The sequence below is a fragment of the Sinocyclocheilus rhinocerous genome, unplaced genomic scaffold (genome assembly GCF_001515625.1).
Source record: "Sinocyclocheilus rhinocerous isolate Xijiao unplaced genomic scaffold, SAMN03320098_v1.1 scaffold2870, whole genome shotgun sequence".
In the NCBI taxonomy this organism is placed as follows: Eukaryota; Metazoa; Chordata; class Actinopteri; order Cypriniformes; family Cyprinidae; genus Sinocyclocheilus; species Sinocyclocheilus rhinocerous.
Genome location: NW_015627340.1, coordinates 79,674 through 97,375, shown reverse-complemented (window position 1 = coordinate 97,375; position 17,702 = coordinate 79,674). Strand labels below are relative to the sequence as shown.

Below are 17,702 nucleotides of genomic sequence, written 5' to 3'. Positions count from 1 at the left end.
TCACACGCCTCCAAAATATGAAATTCTATTTCTTATACTATTCCTTCTGCCTGCAAGAGCCCTGAAAGCAACAAAAATATTTTTGTTCATCACAATTTTCCCCCCATTTTTAAAAACATAATCCTGATTTTTAAATAAATATAATTTTCAATTATAAAATATAATGCAAAAATTTAAAGGGGTGGTTCACTGGGTTTTTTCTAGGCTTGATTGTGTTTATGGGGTGCAGTCTAACATGTGTTAATGCTTCGTTTAAAAAAAAAACACATTATTTTTCACATTATTTACCTTTATTCCACACCGCTCTGTCCCTTCTCTGAGAAACGCGCTGATCATTTCCTGCTTTTATGAAGCCCCTCCCTCAGAAATACACGATGGGCTGTGTCTCGTTCCCTTCGGGGAACCATGGTTACATACGTAACCTGGAGACGTTTTCTCTTCCTCTTCTCTAAAGCAGCGCAGCATGGCCTCGCCCCCTTTGCTGCCTTTTCCCGAGGGCGGGGTTTATCTGGGTTTGTGATGTCACGAACCCGGGAAGTAACTTGTTGTAGTCTCTACCAGCCGTTTTTGTAGGCATTAAACTGCCAGAATTTTAAAAGACAATATCTCCGTTTGCATTGAACTTTCAGCTTCGTAACTTTGCAGATATTGTTTATGCTCAAACAGCAACACTACACACTAACTAACGTTAAAAAAATTAAATCGCAATCAACCACCCCTTTAATAAAAATTTGTATGCATGCAAGTTAAAAAAAATACAAATATATTTTAGATAGATCTTTAATTAATGCTTGCTATATGTGCCAGAACAAATCTTCTACTCCTTCCCAAGACATGTAATTTGTGCACCACTAGGGTTAAAATAGCTTTCGAGAAACCTATAGCTATACATTATGATCCATTCCCTCTCTGAAAATAACTTTTTAATTGTTTTGTGAGCCTCAACGTCTCTTTAAAAATTAAACAGCTGCTCTTGGCACGTATTTGATGTGACTTTAAAATTAAATGTCAAATGTGAATCGTAACACCTCCGCTGTAATATATTTGAGACATTCATAGCTCCTTGCATATATTTTTTTCTCTGTAAAACAAATGAAAGGACGATGACGAGGACACACGATGCTTGAATGTCCACAGAACCACCCACCAGCATTTGCCTCAGAGAAGACCGAACACATCCGGGTGTGTACAGGTTTATTTTGGCACAGCATTCTGCTCAATACTGTCCTCTGTTATGTACACATTTGGACAAGAGCCTTTGTGAGGCATCTTTGAGCCTGCCAGTGTAAAAAGGGCTTATTGACTTTGAACACATTGTTAAGAGAAGTGGGCCATGACCTGCGGGCACCATGCCCACTTTCCCTGCCTGAGCTTAAGAGCATGCCCACTAAGAGTCTAACAAGGATGGAGGGTGTAATTATTTGTCTGAATGATACATTGTAAAACCGGCAATTACAAACTGAACCTTATTTTGATGTAAAAAAGCACCATAGTAGTGTGAATGTGCTGACGTCAACATGAGTGTTCTTCTGATAGATGCTATTTTTGATGATTGGCTGCTGCTGGCATAAAAAACAGACTCACTGTATTCACAAAGAACTCATTTAGAGAAAGAAATGGTCTGCTGCCATTTCAGAAATCGAATGCATGTTTGTTTTCAGAATGACCTAATGCAAAATACGAATCGAAATATATAGTTATATTTCACATATTTATAAAAAAAAAAACATTTATTAACAGTATGATGCATAAGCTAAATTTAGATATAAATGTGGCAATATTTTAATATGGGTTATTGCACCTAAAATAAATCACTCAAATAGTTTATTGCGGTTTATTTATTACAGCAAGACGTCAAATAAAATAGGGAAAAAATGTCATTTAACCACTGCAATAAGAAAGTTCAGTTGAGTAACATGCAGCAGAGCGCGCCCACAAAGGAACAGAACTGAGCGCGCGCGTAGAGGGATGAAGCTCGCGCTGAACAGTTCCAACACAAGCCAGTGAATTACTTCGACTGAATTTATGAAAATTGAACTTCAAAGTGCATAACAGCTTGACAGTATGACACAAAACCGCACAAGTGCTTGACGCGAAGAAAATGTGGCGGGGTGTGCGTTTCTGGCAACAGCTGGGACTTTTATACCGGCTGCATTTCGCTTCCCTGAGAGGAAATCTGGAACTGGAGAAATAATATTTTACCGTCCTCGTTTACTACAGCGCTGTACTTCAACCAGTTTGGATGAATCCGCAGATTTGTTCCCCGCGTAAAACGCTTCAGGAACAGAACCGCGCGATGTTTATTAATTTTGGGGAGCTTTGGAGCGTTTAACGGGAGGTAAAACTGCGCGCGTCAGAGGAATCAGACCTACTCCAAAATGTGCCAAGGCGACGCCGCATCGAAACAACGCACTGAAGGGTCACTAAAGGAAGCTGGAAAGCTTTTCCTGAAGCACACGACCTTCCACGGACTGAGACACGTCTTTCTCAGCGGCTCGTACCCGCGCAGGGTCGCGTGGCTGCTGGCGTTTCTAACGGCGTTAGCGCTGCTTTTCACTTGGTCCTCCAACCGGGTCCGATACCTGCTCTCGTCGCCGGTGTACACCAAGGCGCATATGGCTTACGCGAAACGCCTCGTATTCCCCGCCGTGACGATTTGCAACCAGAACATCTTACTGCCGCGTCGTATGAAGAAACCGGACATATTTAGCGCGGGCCGGTGGCTCGGACTCTTCGGGAAAAACTGGCAGGTGTCCCCCGCGGTTCGAGAGGCGCTCGTTGACGGAACTAATAATGAGCCTCCCTGGTCACCGTTAGCTCGCATACTGGACTTCAACCACTTTCTCCCCCCTCCTCGGGACTCTCAGCCCTCCATGAGGCAGTTATTGGACCGTCTGGGACATCAGCTTGAGGAGATGTTGCTTTATTGTCGATTTCAAGGGCAGCTGTGCGGACCGCGCAACTTTAGCACCGTAAGTTTGTGCGCATTTAACTTCACGATAACAAACGATGCTAGAATTGTTGTAGTGGAATCGTTATAGTAAACGAGAGGACAAATTCTCTCTTGCACTACTAGTTGCGCTTTGTTTGCTTTAGCATACTGCCATACTACTCGTACTATTTCTGCAGTATGCATTGTGTCTGCTGTGCACCATGCAAATTTGAACGGTTTTGTGTAATTTAATGCAGACTTTAAAAGTAGGGGCATTTGTATGCAGATACTGCGTGGAAAACAATATCCCACAATGCACTGCTTCTTGACCTTCCATTTCCAGTATGACTAATTAATTGCAAGCAATTTCAGTTGCAGTTTTACTGTCTCTTTTTTTTTTTTGTATTGACCTGAATGTTGTACAGTATATACTGCATATTGACTACTACTTTTTTAAAACAAGTGAAACCGTTGTCATTATTCCACAAATACTCTTATTATTGTTGCAGTATATCGCATGTTTACTTTGCACAGTATGTGAAATTTCTATTTGTCCAAAATGTGCAGTATGCAAGAGCACGCTGTATGGAATAATGGAACCCACGATGTAATGCACTTGACCTTTTAATTTCCGGTGACAAATGAACAGGAAAGCTCTATTGACTGCATTTTAAACATCTCAATGATTTGATCAGACTGCCAGATTAAAAATTAAAAATAACTATTGTGAAATAAATTAACACAGTTTACTTTCTTTTTTTAAACCACTTGCTGGATTATCCATGCAAAATAAAAAGGTGGTGTGGCAACGCATGCAATAATCAGTCCCTCCAGGATTTCGGGGGGACTTTTTTCAGATTTTTACGGCCTAAAATGACTGATCTTGCTGCGGCTTTTGTCAAAATTTGCGGTGATATTTGCGGCATTTCTTATTGTTTTGCAGTGAAAATATACCACAGACAACATTCTTCTAACATTATGACTTTTCTGACTTCGAGAGCCATTGTAGGGCTCCAGACTAACATTTGAGGACACCAGCACCAGTGCCATTAAGTTCTAGAGAAGGTGGCACCAGCACCTTACAGTAAAGCACTCACATGTACATCTCGGAGATGTCTATTTGATGTCTGCATTTACATATGCAAGATGTATTTTTAGAGTGTTTGCTCATCTGCAATACGTCTCTAAGACGTTTCCAGTCAGATGTCAAATAGACATTTATTAGAATGCATTCTGAGACGTTTATCAGATTACACAGCAGATGTTTCCCAGATCTTTAGCAGACGTCTTACAGATGTACTTGTGCTGTCTGGGTAGCTGAGATGCAGATAAAATCAACTTTTATTAGTCATTCATAATGTCTAAATATAATTTAATAAATACAAAAAAGGGATTGGAAATGGCTAATAAGCCTATAAATACTTCTCTGCGGCCATCTACTAGTGGTAATTTAATGTCTTTTTTATTTTTAAATAAGTGTTTGCTTTCCTACATTATGAAACTTTTAGTTTTATAAATGGGGCAACCTATGAAGGATGAACAAATAATATCATCACATTAAAAATAACTTTCAAATTCGGTAATACTTAAAGCTTTGAAGTGCTGGGAAAGGTTGTGTAAAGCATTTAAAAACACTTGAAAACATTAGACCATTTCTGCCACAAGTTGTTCCTGTAGTTTTACTGTTCAATCCATGGTGAATGGTGGTGATTTGTGTTTGTTGAACAATGTTTTTCCTGGTTTCCACATCAGTGGCGTTTGTTCTGATATCTGTAGCTTTAACAGAATTCTGTGGTGAATTCGACTGCTTTCTTCACTGTATCTCCCAGCTCTGTGTATAACGGTGTCGAGATCGAGATCAGATAAACAGAGCAGATAAACGGTCTGCGCTGTGTAGCCCAAACGAATAGTGCGGATTAGTTCCGCTTTCGGTTCGTTTGTCCAATGTAGGGATATGCCGGTATCAAATTCTCATGTTGCGATTAATTGCTAATGCTTTTATCACGGTATTATTATTATTATTATTATTATTATTTCTGCAGTTTAGCGCCATCTGCTGTCAGAGAGTGAAAGTGCGCTTTCATTCAGTGCGTCTCTCACATGTTCCGCCATGTGCCTCTCGCTCGCGCTTGTTTACATCAGAGTGCGCACGCATCTTTCATGCAGCATACGGCGGTGTTGTGCATTTTGACCAGTTGATGGGAAAAGTATTCTTAAAATGCATTCAAAATTCTGAATAATTTGTAATATATAATTATTCACGGTATTTAGAAGTGCCCACGATAACAATATCGTGCATATTCATTACCGTGATATATCGCATTACCGAATACCGGCACAAGTCTAGTCCAATGTAGCTCTTGTAAATCAGTCAACGCAAGGCTGTTCATTCCATTTTTGAAACCTTTCTTTAACTGAATGCATGTTGCGATGACGTCACAGGACGCGTCTAAGCCCCAAATCTGCGGAAAATCTGCGGCAATTACGAAAATTTGCAGGCTCTTGCGAAAATTGCGGAGTTTGCATGATTTTGCGATAAATTCAGCGATCGCAAAATCCTGGAGGGACTGAATAATATTTATCATTGCACTCTATATCCTGCTACTGCACTGTATTCAATAAATCACACGGTAGAGTTTTATTCCATACATGGCCTTAGTCCTGACCCCATTTATCTAGATGACTGCTTGACTTTAAGATCGCTTTTTGTAATTATATTTGTCGGTAAGCAAACACAATGGCGCTTTAATGTCATGTTGAACACATTCAGCAATGTGACTCCTGGGATATTGTACTTGATATATTGCATCACGAGTCACTTAGCATTCCAAGAGCCTTATCTGCAATCTCCTCGTGTCCAGGTCTCACGTAATTTAGCTAAATATATGCACTGCGTTGCATTTGCCCTAGAAATTATGATCCGTCATTTTGTCGAGGGCAATGCCCTGTGAATACCTTTATTCTTCATTCTGCATAATAATGGCATTGCTAGTATGTGACTATAGAAGACAAATGACGAGGCACCATCAAGGTGTGTATTGGGGAAATTAAGACTGGATTTATGTGACTCGTTTCATTTTAACACTTCGTCTTGCATAATTTTTTAGGGAAATTGCTGGTGTTCAGCATGAATCATTTGGCTGCTGGACTTGATTTGGAGTTCAGCATCAATGCAGCTACTGTGGTAGAAGGTCACTTTCCCTGTGGGCTTGTTTCTATTTAGTCAATACACACACCCTGCTTTAAACATCTACCATGTAGACACCCAACTTTTGCTTTGTAATGCCACTTTTTCTATCCCCCGTTCACACATGAGCAGAGTCACTTTGTCTAATTCGATTACAGCTACTTTTCATAAATAGAGAGAAGCTAAGTCAGTCTCAAGGGTCTATACAGAGACGCTTTCATTTAAATTGCGACTATCTTGTACTATCAGTACACTGGAGTCTGAGATTGAAGCGTCAGTCGAGCTTGAAGTAAACTCTAATTATCCTAACCCAGTTCTCAACCGCTCTTCTTTTCTTCTCTCTGTAAAGGAAAAATGTATTTTTTGAACAGTACGGCGCTCTGTTTAAGTGAACGCTATTGGTACGAAAGGGTTGTAGTTGAGTTTGATGGATTTTGAGTATTTTAGGTTAGTACCGTCATCATGACACTTACTTGACAAAAAGAACTGAAAAAGTTATGGAAATTCATTGGTTAAAAGGGGTAAGTATGTTTATTATTGTATACATGTTATACTTTACAACACTGGAATATAATATTAATATTATATATAAATAATTATTTAATATTATTATTTCTCCCTTTATTGATGTATCTACCTTGAGATGAAGCGTGGCTTGGAAACTTTGCAAGGTGTCTTTAAATTATTACATAGTCCATTTCCTGAATCATTTATAGTGTTCTTTCTTCCTCATATTTCCTGACGTGTCTTCAGTTGAATTTTTAAGATGAAAACAATTGACTTTTTAACAAGGTTGGACGTCTCAAGGAAAAAGCCGCTTGTCTGCTGACTTTACTACTGTGCTGCAGGTAGATTGTATCATATTGAGAATCAGTGAGCCTTTACTGGCTCCAAAGGCCAGTGTGGAGACCTTTTTGAGAGATTGAGCAGAGACGACATTGAGAGATTGGAGCCTGTGTTTCTGTCCACAGGCAGGCCGCTGACAGATAAATCGTAACCCCTTTAGCAGGCCTTTTGGTCTTAAATTGGCCATATTACCTCTCCATTACATCACCGAGTCTGCTGTCGATGTGTGCGACTTGCTGTCAATAGAGGAACCGGTATTGACTTTTGTGGCCGAGTCGAGTCGAGGCACACCCTGTGGCCATCTTTGTGCCAGTATTGATCGATGTCAGACCGGGAACACCGACCTCTCAAACCTGACTAAAACTCACTCACAAGATCTAGTGAATTTCTCAATTTATCCTTTGAGATCAAACACACACACACAGCTACCGAAAGACCACAGGCTCCTCTTACTGAAGCCTTAGCTTTTTGAGTCTGAATGCTTTAAGGAATAGTTCATCCATAAATTTAAATTCTGTTTTCATTTGCTCACCCTCAAGTGGTTCCAAACCCCCAAGATGACATGCACCATACAAGTAGTCCATACGTCTTTTGCACTATATTCCAAGTCTTCTAAAGTCATAAGATGGGGTTGTGTGCCATGTGATAACAATAAATGATTATTTAATTCCCTTTACGCTTAAATTTTGGTCTGTTCCTCGCACAAAACTATCAGTCATGCAACTTGAGCAGAATGCATTTGTGTAAATTGTTTGTAAAAAACATCCGCCCATGTTTCACGAATTAAGCCATATGTGGATCTGGAAAGCAGACGACAACAGCTTGACTTTGGCTTCAGTGTTCTTGTATAATTTCATTGTTTTCCGATTCAGCAGCATTGATCTGATCCTTCATGACAGCGCAAAGCTATCGTACATCTGGAGCCACCAGCCGCGGTAAAATGGACAGTGAGTTGTGCAGCTCATTAGACACGCAAGCTTTGCAATCAAAGTCCTTTGGCAACTCTGACAAACAGCTTCAGCTTGCTAGGAGCTCGGCCTGGTGCACGGGTAGCCCTCGAGCGGGTGGCATGGTGTCATTTGGGTCTCAGTGAATTATTCATTTCAGAAGGCGCAACTGTCAATGCGCTGATCTTGATCGGAAGTGATGGGTATATCAGTCTCGCTCGCGAGACACCAGAGCCGCGCCGTCTTCAGCAGTCTTCCTCCTATCACGGTGAAGTGGAAGCTAATAATGACGTATCGTCTTCTATTTCTAGCCCTGCTGCGTAAGGTGGATTGTGAAATTGCTTTGAGGAGTTGCAGGCATGTGGATGAAAGCGTTAAATAAATAAATAATAGCTTTTTTATGTCTCAGGTCGCATGAGAAAGAACAATGTGGAATTCAAAATCATCTGTCAGCATTTCCACACTCTTCATATTTCATGATAGACTTTTGCATCTGTTTATACCGTTTCTGCGTTGATTAATATGTTGGTTTTTAGGAGTGGATATTAAAATACTGGCACCAGTAATGGGACAGATCATGTTTCAGTTTTTACAATAATTGCTTATGAATTTCATTAGATATGTGTGTTTCAGTGAAAGTTTCTAGTAATAAAAGTCAAGTACTTAGGACACCTGACTATAGATGCGTCCAGTGTCCAAAATTCACACCAAGTACCAAATATGTAGTTACATTTGTAGAGTAAATAAAACAATGACCATTTGATCTTTAATTTTTTTTAAATAACAAGTTTTGTATAGCTGTGCTGTTTGTTACAAATATATAAATCTTGTAACCTTTTACAATAAGTTTATGCATGTAAACATTAGTTTAACACAATGCATGATCTAACAGAAAACTATTACAGAAGAAGAAAACTATTACAGCATTTGTAATTTTGATTCATTTATATAAATACTAGTGCTGTCAAATGATTAATCGCGATTAATTGCATCCAAAATAAACGTTTTTTCACATAATATATGTGTGTGTACTGTGTATATGTATTATGTATATATAAATACAACCACATGCATGTATATATTTAAGAAAAAATATGTAATGTTTGATATATTAAAGGGGTCCTATTATGCTCTTTTACAAAGTCTTGATTTTGTTTTGGGGGTTTACTAGAACAGACTCTCATACTAGGTTGTTCGAAAAACACATTATTTTCCACATATTTTACATTATTACAACCAATTCATCGCTGCTTCAGCTTTAATTGTAATTGCAATGTCTTCTGGTCCATATCCTTTCCTTAGGAAGGTGTGCTAAGTACTGATTAATGTAACATAAAAATACTATACATATTTATATATTTTGCTATTGCATTGTGGAGTGACACTTTCATAAACTTTTCTATACCCCTCTGATTATATAATGGTAAATATTACAATATCATAGCACAACAAGAGTGATCAGCAATAATGATAAGCCTAATACTCACAATAAAAATAATAAGGTCATATAGATCATAACACAGTCTCGGAGGTAAGAAGTGGATGATCCTTGACCTGAAATGTTTGTCTTTTCATCCTGAAATGCGAGGCAAATGTTGGATCACAATAATTAGGAACCACAGTTTCCACAAATCCTTTCATTTGATTGGGATGTTCTCTTTTATTCTGGAGGGCAAGGGCAGTGACTGTACCATCGAGCGTATTTTGCAGTATTAAACACGTATTTATACCGATTTCATCAGGCTCCGAAAATTCTTCAAAAAGAGCACAAAGAATGGCCTTCTCAGCTGCCATAGTTGCAACTCTTGCGTCATCAGAACAGGGTGTTCAACGCACAACCGTTTCCGTTTAAAAAACGTTTTGCACCGTTTTTGTCGGGGCTGAACGCAGCCCTGGTCTGGAAATGTCACGCCCCTTACCATTGCCGCCTGCGCGCTTCAGTGTAAATATTGTGTCAAAATAGTAGATTAGTAAATACTAATATATTTTAATATAAAGTTGTGCAATAGTGACTTTAATCTACATTAATAAAAGCTGTAAAGTGATCGTTCATTGTTAGTTTTTAATGTCTAATGCATTTGCACAAACATGATTTTTTTATTAATATTATTTTTAATAATACAGCTTCATTGCCATAAAATACTATTTAATACATATTCTCAATTGATTCAATGTTGGCACATGTGGAAAGAATTTAATTTGGGGCACTGAATTTAATGCAGGTTGCATAACATTTATTCAGTTCTTAAGATGACGTGACCATTTTTCAGTGCATTTTTAAGTTCTTGTGGCTGGTTTTATTTTCAAAGAAATCGCTGATTAAGGCTGTAAGTTCTCCTCTCCTCCCCTGTGATTCTTTTCCAGTCAACTGAGTCTCTGAACAGAGTCTGCCAACTGACAGCGTCCTACTGGGAGATCGGAGTGCCTCGCTCCTTCAGACTCCCCTCAGCGGCCAGAAAGTTTTAAAGTAGTTTCATTTTTCATAAAGTCCCGTTACAAAGGGCAGAAATGATAATATATTATTGATGTCTTCAGCCCCAGTGGAGGCAGTTCTCTTGTATTAAAGCAACAGAGGCACACAAGATGCTTAATGACACTCGGTAGCCCAGCTTTGGCACTAATAATTTAACACACCTTAGCCCTCGGTTTGAATGCATTATTAGGTAGTGTTGTTTTGGTCATTTCTCTCTCATTTAGGGGTTAGTAATGTGTTCAAACCCCAAACACAAGGTATTTCAAGGACACCTTTTTATAAATTCTGACAAATAAACTGTGTTTCTGTCCTCAAAATAACTAGAAAAATACTCCAGTCAGGCATGTACAGTGTGTTTCTGACTCATATTCTTGGTAGAACGGCGTGTGAAGCCTTTTGGCTAATGTAAATAATTTCTAAAGCACCGTTAGCATATAAAGGTGCCCGTGAAGACCCGTTCTTTCAAAATAACATGCAGTTATCTGTGCTCAATGGACCGATGACCTCGTTGAGGGGACTTAATTGTGAAGTTTCTCAGAAAGACTCCACTAGCATCGACTTTCTTGCGTTCCAAGGTCAACGCCACCCTAACCAACTACTCTGTGTTGCCACGGTTACCACAGCAACTCTCGTCTTGGCAACAGCCTTGCGTCTGTTTAAAAGCCAAACGCTTTAGACGCTGTTATCTCATCAGGAGTAGTTTAGATGTAGAAGCAGCTCTGGAACACTTATTGTCGGTAATGGCAAAAGGGAACAATTATTCTGATGCTTTTAAATATGTTTGTCTGGAAAAGGCAAGAGCTTTTAAAAACATTATAGTGGATGTTCCTTTTGGGCATCTTATGTGCCTCTTTAATGCCCCAAAATGCTGTCTAGGTTAGCAACACACAAGGTTTTGAGGCATGGACAACAATGAGGTCTCATCAATAATGATGGTCCGCTGGCCTGGCATCAGTAGAGAATTATCATTTGCTTTACTTTGTCATTGATATATTTTATATTTTTTTGATCATGCACATGCATTTGTTATGCCTTGCAAACTTTTCTGTGGTTTTCTGTGGCATTTGTTTGTAAGTTCTGCATGTCAACTTTTCACATTGGTTAAAGTTCCCATGAAATTAAAATGGAAGTTTTTTTGGCTTTTAGTATGAATATGTTAGCCTTAAAGCTGCAGTCCGTAACTTTTTTGTTTAAAAATGATCCAAAATCAATTTTTGAGCAAGTACATAACCAGCCAGTGTTAAAAACTATCGCCTTTAGCTCGATTCACAACGGTAAGCTTGTAATAAAGTTATCTTTGCCAGGATGTGTATTTATATAAGCGCTCCATCTGTGAATAAGTGCATGTGCATTGGCTGAATCAACCATTCATTCATCTGTCTGTCTGCAGTATTTCATCAAATGCCAACTGATATCTGACACATCCTTCATTGGCATTGAGAGGTTTCTCTCTCAAAGAGAAAGAGGTAAAGACGGCTGTCTGTATCCAGACACATGTTGCGTTTCTTTCCAAGATGCGATTCCCTGGAGAGCCGCTGCCATTTTTTATAGTGTTATTAAGCTCTCTAAAGATGTGCTATTTCATTTCCTCTATGAATTTTTCTCATTTGTCCGTGATTGTAATCAGGTTTTCCGCAGCGAGGAGCGGTTGTGTTTCTGAGGCGCCATGCTCTCCATATCCTGCTGTCTGTGATCTGATTAGATGTCCATTAGTTCAGTTTCAATTAAGACTGGCTGGATGAGCCCCCTCTGCCCCCAGTGTAGATCACGTCACAAGTTAGAGACGCTCTATAATTTATCAAACAAATTGACTTGAACGACTGTGATTTTAGCTGGAAGTGCAACTGGGTCATTTCTATTAAGATGTATAAAGGGCATTCAGAAATATTCTGTTTGCTTAATTATATCTAGATTGTTTTATTCAGCATCATTTGATAATCATATTGCTGTGATCACCAGTAGAAAATCTTTAAACATGCCTTTAAACATAAAGCTTTCTGCAAGTGATAATGGTGCAATGTTAATTTCATCAGACAAATAGCGCTGAGTTTTAAGGCAATTTCTATAATAAGCCTAATTTGAATGAGGCATGTTTTTGCTGAAAAGAATGACACTGATTTCACTTAATATGCATGGTAAAGCACTATACCAGTGATATTTGATATTAGGTGAACAAATATTAATATATATATTTTTTATTAGTATTATTACAGCTTTTATTATATTTAGCATTAGTATAAGTTTGATTTTAATAGATTTAAGTTATTCAAAGGAAGTTGACAGTCATCCATCATTGAAAACCGTAATTGTTCAAAGACTCTTTATTTTTTTCCAGATCTTCACACGCTATGGAAAATGCTACACCTTCAATTCTGGACAGGACGGGCGGCCACTGCTGATCACCATGAAGGGAGGGATGGGAAATGGGCTGGAGCTGATGCTGGATATCCAGCAGGACGAGTATCTGCCTGTGTGGGGAGAGACTGGTACGTCTCATTAACCCTAGTAATCTCATGTTTCTTCTCAGTTTTAGATGAGATCCCATAATATTAACCAACAATTGCTTCATTTGCGTCTGATTTTATTTCTCCTAAAGAACTGTAGGAGAAACATCTGAGACAAAGCTGGATCCATTCAGTCTTCTGAGGAATGAAAGATCCAGCAGATCTCTTTTTTTTACACTCTTGATTCCCAAGAGGAATCCACACTCAAATGATGCCAGCTGAAACTCTTGGGATTCCACCTATTCCTCCAGGCAGATTTGCATGAAATCAGCATTACCTGAGCCGTCTAAATGTCAGTAATCTGCTTATGAGGGTTTAGTTTAGGATTATTCTGTGTTTGCTAGACTGGCGCTCCGTCTTTATTAATAATCAACAGTAGTGCTGAGCGGTATGACCAAAGAATTATACCACGGTATTTTTCAAAATTATACCGGTTTCACGGTACATGACGGTATTTTTTTTTTCATGCATGACCGGGTGTTAACCATATTTTCTACTGATTGAGAGAGGAGTAACACATACAGCTGTTCCCTCACCACAGAGCAACAGTGAAAAGTGACCCCTTTCAAACAGTGTCACGTTCCGAACGTTGTTTAAGCAACATACACCGGTATTGCGGTATTTTAAAAATTCATATCATAACAAAAATAAACACCGGTATTCGGTATGAACCGGTATACCGCCCAGCACTAATCAACAGGTTAAACCAGATGGACTGTGAATGAACAGTTCATGTCACAAAGCTCACCGCAAGGGATAGAATCAATTCAAATCCATAAAAATGCTGCTAGCGGACATAGAACGAATGCTCATTTCGATTCGCAATTGATTTCAATGCAGTGTGATGTCAGCATGTTATTAATATTGGCACACACATAGGCTAATAAGTCTTTTTTATTAGATTAAACTGTTTGTCTTGACTCTTCCACCATATTGAATGGGTTTTCACTGAGCTTACTGTAGTTCATTCTGGGATTGCAACAATGACGCAAACAAAGAATTTGGCCAAAATTAGTTATTACAATTATGCCTATAATGCCTTAAAATGCTAAGTAGGGAGCTCATTAGGTTTTGGAGCAGAGCTGTAGACTGCCATAAAAACCAGATGTACACTCAGCAGAACAGTTTATCAGACTGAACAAGCACGACACCGCAGTAAACAACAACAGCAGCCGTTGGACATGTTTGCCAGCAGAAGGTCAGAATGCTGTGAGGAGAAAATGTCTGTGACCTTTCCAGTAAAGTTCAATCAGTTTTGAGCACTCAGAATGCAGAAGGTGACGTCAGGCCGGATCCTATTGATCAGAAAACAGCAAATACACAAACACGCATTACAGCTGCAAGCCAATTACAAGTGATGCTATACGTCCAGAAGTGAACCTCACTCGCATCTGTCTCTCAGCGGGACCAGTTTAACCTCTCTACGCCTCCGTAATTGAAAAGAGAGAGGGGGTACCCTGCACACCTGCCTGTGTCGACACCCGACATTTACCGAGATTGTTTTTATAATGCTGTGATTTCCCGAAGAGTTCTGCTTGTGCTCCTTCAAATTTCTTCAAACGCTAGGTGCACTCGAAGGTCTCCGGTATCTAATCACATCCTCCAAGCAGCTCTCTGGTTACTCGGGTGAACGCTGTCCTGAAATCTCTTCCACAGCTGACTGGATTTCTCTGTAATTACAGAGCAGCTGTCTCAAAGTCTTGACAATGCCAGACTCATCCAGAAACTCTGTACTGCACTGTTTCTCTCGAAGGCTTTTCACACTACGCTTAACCCTGGGTTAATCCATGTGTCACACTTTCGAAAGGGGGTTAGCATTACTTTTAACCCTGGGTCATAAAACCCTGCTGACCCTGAATTATACCAAAGTGGTACAAAATGAAATTAGAGTGCTAGCATATTTTGGCAAGACTTTAAATGAAAGGTTTAAATGGAACAAATCACAGACTTTTAGACAAATGGTTGTTATCCCAGGCTGAATGCTCTTCTCACCCTGTACTTGTCCAGTCTTGTAAATATGCAAATAAGAACATTCGTCCAGAGTTTACCATGTAAAATCCTGAAGCCTGTCTAGTCAGGATTAAAGTAACAAACCTGGGATTGAGTTTAACAAGGCCTGGTTTTGATAGTGGTTTGTTCTGTCTGAGTGCTGGATGATGCTCTAGATGATCTGCTAATATACAATTCATGAAACGGCATCTGTGAGTTTACTGTGGCCGGCTGCATCATCTCCCTCATGTTGTTCTGTTTGTGTGATAATTGTTATTAAGCAAATGTTTAAAAGACAAAAAATGGTGATACAGCAGGTGGGAGACATCCGTAACTCCTCTGTGTGCTCATAGAGGATATGCTTGGAAACTGCATTTGTAACTATAGTCATTAGTTGTGTCACATGTGGACTGCTCTGTGGACCATGTGAAAATCCAGCAGGCTGTGGAAGAAAGCCAGCATTTAGACTGTAATGTACTGATTTAAAGTATTTAAATGACGCCGGGCAGTGTCAGACACAGCCTATAATCTGCGCTAACACTGATGTTTGCTTAGCTGTCCATAGAGACGTGTCTCTAAACCTCAGGATTATTCCTGTTTACGGTCTGAGGATGGTACATGGCTAAATGTCAAAACATTAGACGGGAAGCTGTTTGAAATGTCTTGAGACTAGTGTATAAACATCACTTTTCCTGTCAGTGTAGCTGCTTTTTAATGTTTGTTTCTGGCTTGTTCTGTTTTTATATTGTCTGATGTCTTTCTCATTTTGAAAATTGTCGATTTCCTGTTTGTTCATTTGTGTTGTGCATATAATCTGCCTGCAGATGTTTGAACTCAACCTCATTTGTTGCATTATTCACAATGTTTTACCACAATTGTTATGTATTTTTATGGTCTTATATACCGTTCGTATTCATATTGGATGTGGGACATTCTTAATTCCTTTCTGAGACTTTGGGACCAAGTGGGAAGATAACGTAAAAAGAACGATAATGGTAGGCTTGTATTTGTGTAGGTGTACAATTATCAACAAAACTATTCACGTTTACTTAAAGTGAAGTCTTATTGTCGTAGTGGAGAAACGTTTTTGATTTAATTTTTCACGTCCTAGTTTGATTGTTGTTGGTTATATTTGTAACAGTAATATTTACAATCATCTGTTCTTTGAAGTTGACCTGGTTTGTAGCATTATTGCATTGATTTATTGTTATAGGCACATTTTTATGTCATGTATTCCAGGACCAGTTTTTGTAGTCATGCTTTTGGGTTCTAAGTTTAGATTAATTTGGTTTAATTAGCGGTGTTTGCTAAGGAAGGTGTCGTTATTACTGTTGCTCCTATTTGGAATTGGGGAACAAACACCAGTGACATTTTTTTCATCCACTGTCATGATCTTCTTTTACTTTTTGTATAAAAAAAGACTCTTGGGTTCAACTTGAGACAGTTTGATATTGTGATATATACGCTGAAAGCACAGCCCATATGACCTGATACCATCTGTTCTTCTGAGACACCTGCATTGAGTACATGTCCCAGTCTTCACGTCTCTTTTTCTCTCTCACAGATGAGACGTCTTTCGAGGCGGGAATCAAAGTCCAGATCCACACGCAGGATGAACCGCCTTTCATCGATCAGCTGGGATTCGGAGTGGCTCCAGGCTTCCAGACGTTCGTCTCCTGCCAAGAACAGCGGGTACCAAATCATTGTTCTTTTTGTAAATTTCTTAATGCTGGACTCGTCTCAAAACACACAGGACTGCGATTGTGTCAGTCTGTTGTTTAAGTGCTTGGTTTTGGTTTCTGCAGCTGCTTTTTTTTAATGTATGTTTGTTTTTAATACTTTAATGTGGAGGAACACACTCCATTTGTGAAAGTTCTGATTGGCATTCTGACATTATTTTAAAGCCAATGAAGCACAGCTTCAGCCTTAATTCTCATATATATATATATATAGAGAGAGAGAGAGAGAGAGAGTATTCATATTGTGTGTGTATATATATATACATATATATATATATATATAGTATAGTATTCATTCATCTTGGTAGTAGTAACTGCCTTTAATACTGATTTAAATTACAAATCATTAACAGTATAACAGTAATTTTTGGGAATAATGGGACGTTCACATTTTGGCAATGACAGTGTGTGGTGAATATGTGCTTAATCGTAATGAATCAGAATGATCTTTATTCGCAGAATGTTTGCAAACACAAGGAATTTGTTGTGGGTTTTTTAGGAGCTCTTAGTACATGCATATATGACGAGAACAGAAGGAACATTGAAATAAGTAAGCCTAAGGAAAAAACTAAAAATAATAATAAATATGTGGCATACATCTGGAACAGAAGATTTTTGTACAGATTTGTGCATTATTTACTGTATATACAGCTGTACAAATAAAAATATGTATATATATTAGACATATTTATATATAATATAAAATATAATAATATTAATATATAAATGTATATACATGTAAATATTTTCAAAATATATACTGTATGTGTGTGTATTTATATATACATAATAATTAAACACTACACATACATATATTATGTAAACAAAAACTTTTATTTTTGACAGCACTAGTAATAAAAATGTGTATGTATTTACATAATACTTGAGAGAGAGGCAATAATTAGTTTTTAAGAAATGAATTGCAGAAGATAGGTGGTAATTTCTGTGTTAACTGTTTAAGCTGGAGATGGCGTGGGGGGAGACTGTTTTTATGCCTAGATGTTCTAGTGCACAGAGATCTGTAGCGTCTGCCTGAGGGGAGAAGTGCAAACAGGTTGTGTCCGGGGTGAGAGGGGTCTGTGATG

The 17,702-nt window shown here is 38.6% G+C and overlaps 1 protein-coding gene across 1 annotated transcript in view; it reads left to right on the top strand.

Annotated features, from left to right (window-relative positions):
• LOC107727129 (acid-sensing ion channel 1) overlaps positions 1 to 17,702 on the top strand; it is a 68,366-nt gene that overhangs the window by 18,038 nt on the left and 32,626 nt on the right. The window contains exons 2-3 of the mRNA XM_016536913.1: positions 12,721 to 12,871; positions 16,443 to 16,570. Coding sequence (XP_016392399.1) covers positions 12,721 to 12,871; positions 16,443 to 16,570 — 279 coding nt within the window. The remainder of the gene's footprint in view (positions 1 to 12,720; positions 12,872 to 16,442; positions 16,571 to 17,702) is intronic.